Below are 8,636 nucleotides of genomic sequence, written 5' to 3' on the forward strand. Positions count from 1 at the left end.
TTCGGCTTTCACAGCCAGGTTAGGCAACAAAACAGGACAGGTTCACGCCAGGCCTTCTTACCTTCAGATCCGCTGGCTCCCCGAAGAAGCCGCCGCAGCGACGCCGCCAGCGTCCTACCACTACGGCTCACCCGACTTGCGCTGTTGCTGCGGCTGACCGCAATTGCCGTACTACCGCCGCCGCCACCTCCTCCTCCGCCGCCGCCGCCCCCATTTAAGCTTCCCAAGCTGCCGTACACATGGGCGCCGGCCCACCTGCCCCCCGTTAGCTGCTCCTTCATCAACGACTCTAGATGCGCCTCCCACACGCCGCCGCCGGCGGCGGCGGTGGCGGCACTGCCGCCGCCCGCAGCGGAGGCGGCGGCGGCCGCCGCTGCCGCCTGCTGATGCTGCTGCAGCGCGGCCTGCAAGAAATCCCTCGAGGACATCATCTGTGGCGCCTCCCCCGTATTGCTAGTTCGCAGCCTTATGGTGGGACTGGGCATTAAGCACGGACCAGAACAGCTACTGCCGCCGACGCCGAAGCTGCCAATGCGCCTCGCAGGCCAGATACTAGTGACGGAAGCCGCGCGGCCACGGCAGGGCGTGTACGACAACACCTGCTCTGGCGCAGGTGGCGGTTGCGTTGTCGGCCGCAACGGCGCCGCGGGGCTATGGAAGCGCCCTCCTTGGAGAGGATGTAGCAGCAAGCTGCTGAGGCTGGTACGGCGGCGGCGGTCGCGATGGTGCTCTAGGCTGTAGCGCTGTTCCGCCCGCGAGCAAATCCTTTCTTGAGATGGTTCCTGCTGCTGCTGCTGCTGCTGTTGTGGTTGTGGCTGTAGCGGTGGTGCTGTATCGACACTTAGTGGACATCTGGCGGCTTGCTGGCCGGAGCGGCGGCGGCCGCCGCCACCGTCTCCGCCGCCACTGCCGCCGCCGCTGCCGCTGCCGCTGCCTCCGCCAAACAACCACAAGGCGGGTGCTTGTAAGCGGCGGCGCCAACGCGGACTTGGCGACGCCGCTTCACCATCCAGGCAATGCTGGGGCTGGGGCCGGTGCTGCCGGTTCCTCCCACAGGCAGCTCCTGTTGTGTGGTTTGGAGTCCCAGACCTGCTTCCGCCACCGCCGCCGCCGCCGCCGCCGACACAGCTGCCGCCGCCGCCGCCGCTGCCCAACAGCATCGCCTTTAATCCCGAAAGGGCCCGTCCCGCGTCTCGATGAGGGCGGCCGCCCACAGCCCGGCTGGCGGTGAAGCCGGTCAGGCTCCGAGAAGAGCGGCGTGTGGGCTCACCAGGACCAGCGGCCGCGGTGGAGCTGGTACTGACGGCGGCAGCGGCGGCGGCCGGGTGGGTGCTGACGGCGGCGGCTGAAGCGGCGGCGACGACGTCGACTGCTTTCGCCGCCGGCCGCGGGGCGTTTTGCTCCCAAGTCCCCTGATGGACACCACCGATGCCCCATAGGGCCCCATCGCCTTTTGGAGTGGCGGAAGAGCGGGCAGGAAAGGAGTAAATACTGTGTGAATATTTTACTTATTATTAAAATTATGTACTACTGTAATTATCGAAGCAAAGGCCATGGCCTTCGGTACGGCAGTTCCGTCCATGTACGACACGACAACTGCTCAAATGTACGGCATTTCGGACATAGTGATCAATCAGTCCATCAGAAGAGACAAGGATCATTTTGGTCACATACAAACAGGGCAGGGCCATGCATACGGTTGTACGTACGTGACCATCATGCCGTACCTGAGAACATCGTACACGTCGTACATGGATTGGACGACAGCACAGTTGTCGGCGCCGCCTCGGTGATCTCACTCTCGTCGCCCCCGTGCGGCACCTGTTGGCTAAGGCTACTGGCCGTTGCCTGTACCCGCTCGTCCCAACTGCTGCGCCAACTGTCAACCGTTTCTGAACCAAGGCCCTCTGATGCGGCCGCCGCCGCTGCTGCTGCCCGCATGACGGCATATCTATTTTCCCTGCCGTGAGAACTAAGGCACGGTACGGAAAGCCGACCCCGCTGCGGCGGCGGCGGCGGCGGCGGCGGGGCCAAACGCTGCGGCAGCGACTGCGGTAGTGATAGCGACAGTTCCTCCTGCTGTAACTGCAACTGCGCCGTCGACGGCGGCGGAGACGGCATCGGCATCGGCATCAGCGGCGGCGGCGGCGGCAGTGACTGCAACGGCAGCGATGGCGACCGACTGACCTTCCGTCGCTCAGAAAGCTTAGACAACAGCAACGCGTCGTGGATGTCGTACATTGCCGTACATCGCCACCCCGCGCTGGCCATCAGCAGTGCGCCGTACCGTTCCACAGCCCTGCTGGATGCGCTGCACCTTCCTCTTTGCGCGGCGCTGCCGCTGCCGCTGCCGTCGACGCTGCATCTCTGCGTCGCCGCCGCCGCTGCCTCTGCCGCCGCTGCAACTGCCGCCGCCGGCTCGTCGCCTCCGTCGACGGCGTGGTCCTCTCCGGGTATACCAGCAGTACCGGCCGCAGTAGCGCCCGAGGCTTGTGCTACTGCGGCGGTTGGGGTACCGGCGGCGGCACCGCCGCCGCTGACCAGACCTATTGGGGTTTCCTTTGGGCCGCAGCCTTCTTCTCCTCCTTCCCGGAAGGCATTGTCTCGCTGCAGCTGCTCCAGCGGCGGCGGCCGTCGCAGTTTGAACCTTAATGACATGGGGGCCCGTGCGCTGACGCCGGCGGTGGCGGAGGCGGCGGAGGCAGCGGCGGCGGCCGCGGCGGAGGCAATGGTGCCGTGGAGAGCTGGATTGTCGTTGTCGTCGACGTCGGCGTCGTCGTTGTCGCCCGTATTCGACGCTGGCAGCTGCCGTTGAGGAAGCGGCGGCGGCAAGGCCCTCCCGCTGCCCGTTGCAGGGACGGCCGCGGCGACACCGCCTCCGCCTCCGCCACCGCCACCGCCACCGCCTCCGCCTCCGCCACCGCCAGATTCTCCCCAACCCACCGTAATCCCCGGCCTGGCCTGATCTCCCTGTCCACCCCAGATCGAACTCGTTGCATCTTCCCGTCCGTACGTCAACGACGTGTCCGTTGACCGTTGCCAATCTAGTTTGCGGTCCTGCCTACGCAGGCACTGTTTTTCCTCCTCCTCCTCCTCCTCCTCCGCCGCCGCCGCCTGATCTCCTCCTTCTTCTTGCTCGTCACTGTGACAGAGCTGCGCCTCCGTCGCCCTGCCCGCCGCTACCGTCGGCGGCTCCGCTGCTGACACCACCCCAGGCCGAGCCGCCGCCGCCGCCGCTGCCCCTGCCGCCGCCGCTGACAACCTACCTGACGGCGGCAACGCCGATGGCAGCAGCAGCAGCAACGCCGCGGATCGTGTGACGCCCAGAGACGGCATCAATCCAGTGGCTGCTCCGGCCGGCAACAGAGCTGCACGCAAGCCCGGGGCAACACCGTCCGCCGCCGCCGCCGTCGAATCTCTCCCTGAAGATACGGCCGCCGGCTGTGGATGCGACATGGCCCGTCGCATCGCCGCCGCCGCCGCAACCGCCGCCTCCGCCGCCAGCACGTCAGCCCGCGCCGCTGGCGGCAGCACCTTGGCGGGCGGCAGGTCTACCTGGCGGGCCATCGGTAGCTCTAACGTTGCTATCGCCGTACGGCTGCTGTCGTCGGTCTCCCGCCAGCTGTACGTGCCGCCACCGCTGATGAGCCCACCGCTGCCCGTACCACCGCCGCCGCTCGTACGACTGACAAGGCTGCCCAATCCAAATCCCAAGCCCAGGCCTAAAGCCGTTCTAGAGGCTCCGTGGGCGTGTTTGGAGGCGGCGGCGGCGGCGGCAGCGGAGGTTAAGGCGGTGCCCTGCGAAGGCTGCGCTGCTGCCGCACCAGAGTGAGTGTGGAAGGGTACGGCAGCGGCGGCGGCCGCGGCGGCTGCTGAGGAAGAGGCATTGGGGTCAGGTCCCGGCGCGGGGGCACTGGAGGTGTGGCGCAGTGTACCGCCGGTGTGTTGTTGGTTGCGGTGTTTCTGATGGCCCGGTGCTGGTGGTGGTGGTGGTGAGACCGTGTCTGAGTTTCGAGAGCAGCTAGGTACGGGTCCGTGATGTACGACGTAGGAGACCGTGGCGGCGGCGGCGGCGGTGATGGTGGTGGTGGTAAGGTCATGAAGGTTCGGATCAGCCGTACAACCTTCCATAGAATTTCCCTGAAGGGAAGGGAAAGGAAGGAGAGGCAGGGAGGGTTACCAATCCCTAAGGATACAGGTGGCTCTGATGACAGTGACGGTGTCCTCCTCTTCTACCTTAATCGCTCCTGTAAGACACGGAGCCGTGTTTTTTTCGGGGACCGGGGGCGGGGGGGAGGAATATGGCAGGACGGCTTCAGGCTTCAGGCCCCCGCCGCATTCCGTCACGGCAAACTCGTTTTGTGTAACAGAGCCACACAGTGGTGGGAAGCGGCGTAGGCATACGCGTATGCCTGGGCATGCGTGTTAATGCGCGCGCACGTGTGTGTGTAAGAGAGATAGAGAGATAGAGAGATAGAGAGATAGAGAGATAGAGAGATAGAGAGATAGAGAGATAGAGAGATAGAGAGATAGAGAGATAGAGAGATAGAGAGATAGAGAGATAGAGAGATAGAGAGATAGAGAGATAGAGAGATAGAGAGATAGAGAGATAGAGAGATAGAGAGATAGAGAGATAGAGAGATAGAGAGATAGAGAGATAGAGAGATAGAGAGATAGAGAGATAGAGAGATAGAGAGATAGAGAGATAGAGAGATAGAGAGATAGAGAGATAGAGAGATAGAGAGATAGAGAGATAGAGAGATAGAGAGATAGAGAGATAGAGAGATAGAGAGATAGAGAGATAGAGAGATAGAGAGAGAGTGTGCGTGTCCGTGTGCGTGTGCGTGTGCGTGTGCGTGTGCGTGTGCGTGTGCGTGTGCGTGTGCGTGTGCGTGTGTGCGTGTGTGCGTGTGTGCGTGTGTGCGTGTGTGCGTGTTTGTATGTGTGTAAAGGGCGGTGCAGGTGCGATAGTGGTGGCAGGTGGTCTAACCTGCTGACGGCGTTGGCTGCCGGCGCCTCCAGTACGACCTAGATGCCGGGAAGTGGGACCCATCCTCCGCTGCTCCCCTGGCCCTGCACCGCCCGGCCTCGCCTTCGTCTTGGCCTTCGCTTTCCGTTGTCTTGGCCTTTACGGACCGATCGGAATGGCGATGGCGGCGGTACTCCTGCTGCTACTGTTGCGGCTGCTGCTGTGGTGACGACGGCGCAGGAAGCCTCCGAGGCGACGGTGAAATGTGTCCTTCCACTTCGCCTGCCGCGAAAGGTCCACACGCTCTCCTTGTCAACGGAGCGGCGCCGGGCTGAACGTGACGCTAAAATGTCGTGACACTCGGAGGAGCTCCGAGATACAAAATAATGTAGGTATGAGAGCGAAAATGGACGCTGGCTCCAGGATTCATTTGTTCGACTCCTTATGAAGGCAAGTGTTAAACGCAGCGGGGAATCAGGGATAAGTGTCCCGGGGTTCTGCCAGCTGCGCCAATGTATTTGCCAAACGGATGGCAGAACGAGTCGGACCGTCGGGCAGGTCGGGCGCGTAAAGTAACAGATTAGCCATATTTAAAATGAAGTATGTGGAGATGTTGCAATGGATGTTTAGATCTTTGTAGCCACCATGCATTCGCGTCGGCGCGGACAAGAAGCAAGGCGTCGCGTGAGGCGGTCTCGGTAGTGGGCAATATCTCGGTTCGACGCAAAGTTTGCGCAGTTACGAGCGGCAAGGTAATAACAGGAACAGTATACAAATATTACGGGAAGATGCATGCTCTATTGTGTTGTCGCCGTGTGGTTTCCTTGCAGCTCGCAGCAATGCCCTGAAGGTCGCAGGGCCATCCTAAATCCACGTTCCAGCTTAGCTTTAAGCATCATGCATAGTAATATGCATAAAACACGCCATTAACTTATGGCTTTCAGGCCTTTTTAGCTCGACGGGTGGGCGATTCACAACTTGCTCGCCACGTGGCCAAAGGCTGTTAATGTGGACACTTACGTTTTCCAAAACAATTCATAGTGGGGCAACTGACAGCAGTCTCTTCATTACCTGTTCCTGTTTTGGGTCGACGCAGCCTCGCGCGCCGAGCCGTCGTGCAAAAGAAGTCCTCGTGAGAACAAAAGCAAGTAGGTCTTGATTAAACCGACTCAAAACGACCAGCAGATTATGGAGAATCCCTAGATGTACGCATTTGGCGGTTAAACTTGCCCACGCGTATGTTATTCGTAATACTCGTAACAACGTCGTGGCGGACCTCTTTGGTAGGTCAAGCGATCAAGCGACACATATCAACATATGTATAAAAGCTAGCGATGTAAGATGCCTCTTTTACTGGAGGGACGTATACGCAAGTAACCCAAGGCACGACAGGATAGTTTTGTTTCCATAGAATTTAAGGATGCGTACAGTGATGCATGAAATAGATTATATCTCTTTTTCATCCTTTGCTGCTTGGCAACTCGCAAATAGCAGACTTCGGAGAACGATGCGCTGGCGGGCGACACCCGCCGGACCGCGGCATACTCCAAATGCCAGCTCCTTTGTCTACCGGAACGATATCCACCGACATGATGTGGTGCACAAAGGGCCCATTTAGCCAGCAGTACACTTGAGCCCTTGAGACACAGCCAAAGCAAGAGCTGCGCTGTTGTCGGACCCATTGCAGTACAAATGCCTTTCTCAAGCCGATCATAAATAACCCAACACCAACCGCTACAACCACTAACCATCATGTCCAAATCAGGCTCTCGCCTCCAGGTCCACCAGCATCACTTTACTTCTCAACCCGCCTCTGAAATATCGTCCAGAAATCTCTCGAAGGTCGGTGTTGAGCATGTTGAGCAACGGCAAAATTGAATGGGAAGGAAGGAACGAAGTTGAACCCGTTCACAATTCCAATGACGCAAAATGTATACCTGTTTAGCAATTTCAAGTCGGGAGGCCCGACTTCTTAAAAAGTCCAAGCCCCTCCTTAGGAACTCTTTAAACCTCTTTCCTCCGCCACCTCGCCGCAACCTCAACCCTCATTGCTGCACCTTACTCCGGACTGCTGCACCCCCCTCCTCCAAACCCGCATTACCCGCCGCCCACGCCTCCGCCTGTCGTACCCAATTGCTGTTAACCTCTTCACCTCCGACACCCCTCCACCCCACACCCCATGACGGCGACGATGGCGAAGACGAAAAAGAGGGCACAGGAGGAGATGAAGAAGAGGATGAAAAAGAAGAAGAAGACGGCGACACGGCACCTGGGAAGGGGCTGTGTACGGCGGCCCCCTGGATGACGTCACCAGCCGCCGTCGTCGTACCGGGTAGTTGTTGATCCGGCCCTGCCACATCTTGCTCTCGCTCCCGACGGGCGGCAGCGGCCTGGTCGCACACACACACACGGGTGGGGTGTGTATTCGAAGGGGGTGGGGGCGGAAAAGGGGAATTCAAAGGGGAAAGGGGATGGCCCCGGGGTTCAGGCTTTGGGCGTTTCGAGGGGTTAAAAAAGAAACTGCTCCATAAAAGGCAAACAATTCCGGAAGTTACGATGGACGAATCTCACGTTTTGCATAGGCTTGAAAGTACGGAAATGCTGTACGAGGGGTTGTTGTACCAGCGCTGGTAAGGAGCGGGGCAACCCAGTAACCCAAATGGTACGACAGCATTATCGTAATAGCGAGCATCCACATACATACATACATACATACATACATACATACATACATACATACATACATACATACATACATACAAATGTCAGGCGGCTGGCAGAGGTTAAGGCCTGACTTCTGCTCCCGGCCGACCCGGGTTCAAATCCGCCTGCCGGCTCCTCGGGTGTTTGAGGAATGTTGAATTGGGAAGTGGCCCCCCATCATATGGACGATGTAGGACGTGATAAATTCAACTTGCGAGCTGACCAGGAACTGAGTTGATGCGCCGTTGATCCGCTAGATTTGGTTGGATGCTGGTGGTGAGTTGCCGAACCCAACGAATACATTCTGAAGTCGGATGGGGTGAACGGATGAGAAGGGTGCCCCTCTAGCAGGGGAGAGCAGGGACTGCCCGGGAAAGGGGGCCGCTGGCGAAGCTATATCAACCTGTAACAACATACATACATACACACACACTTACCCGCAGCTCAGCCTCCCTCCGCTCCCTGCGGACCAAATCCGGAGGCAGCTCTAAAGCGAATCTGCCCAGAGCACCCGATCGATAGTCCGTCAGCAGCCGTACACCCGCACGCTCTACGTCACCGCCGTACTGCCGTACAGCCAGCGCCACCACGAAGTCCTCTGCGCTGCCCACCGTCTACCGTCGTTTCGTCGCCCCGGGGGGGTTGGGTTGGGGGGAAGGGTTTTATCATGTCGTTCAGGAAACACGTCCAGGGACGCGGGGTTTGACTGTTGAGGCTTGAGGGATTAGGAATTGTTTGATTTCTAGTTTTTATTTGGGGTTGGCGGAACTTGTAACGACATCTTTTTGGGGTCGGTGCGTGTATATGTGTGTGTACGTAAGTGTAGTTGTCCCCTTCGGTTCCCCTTTAGGGGATGACAACTTATGTGTGTGTACGTGTGTGTCAGTGCGTACAGAACGAATACTTATCGCCCCTAACGGCCCCACGCTCTAAAAACCCCCAAACCCCCCCGCCCCCCCCCCCA

General features: G+C 59.5%; 1 protein-coding gene across 1 annotated transcript in view; it reads right to left on the reverse strand.

Annotated features, from left to right (window-relative positions):
• Positions 1–8,148: 8,148 nt before the first annotated feature.
• Positions 8,149–8,636, reverse strand: part of VOLCADRAFT_32516 (uncharacterized protein) — a gene marked incomplete at both ends in the record, with an annotated part of 2,536 nt that continues 2,048 nt past the window's right edge. Inside the window, one exon of the mRNA XM_002958321.1 lies at positions 8,149–8,270. Coding sequence (XP_002958367.1) covers positions 8,149–8,270 — 122 coding nt within the window. The remainder of the gene's footprint in view (positions 8,271–8,636) is intronic.

Source organism: Volvox carteri, assembly GCF_000143455.1.
Source record: "Volvox carteri f. nagariensis unplaced genomic scaffold VOLCAscaffold_91, whole genome shotgun sequence".
Lineage (NCBI taxonomy): Eukaryota > Viridiplantae > Chlorophyta > Chlorophyceae > Chlamydomonadales > Volvocaceae > Volvox > Volvox carteri.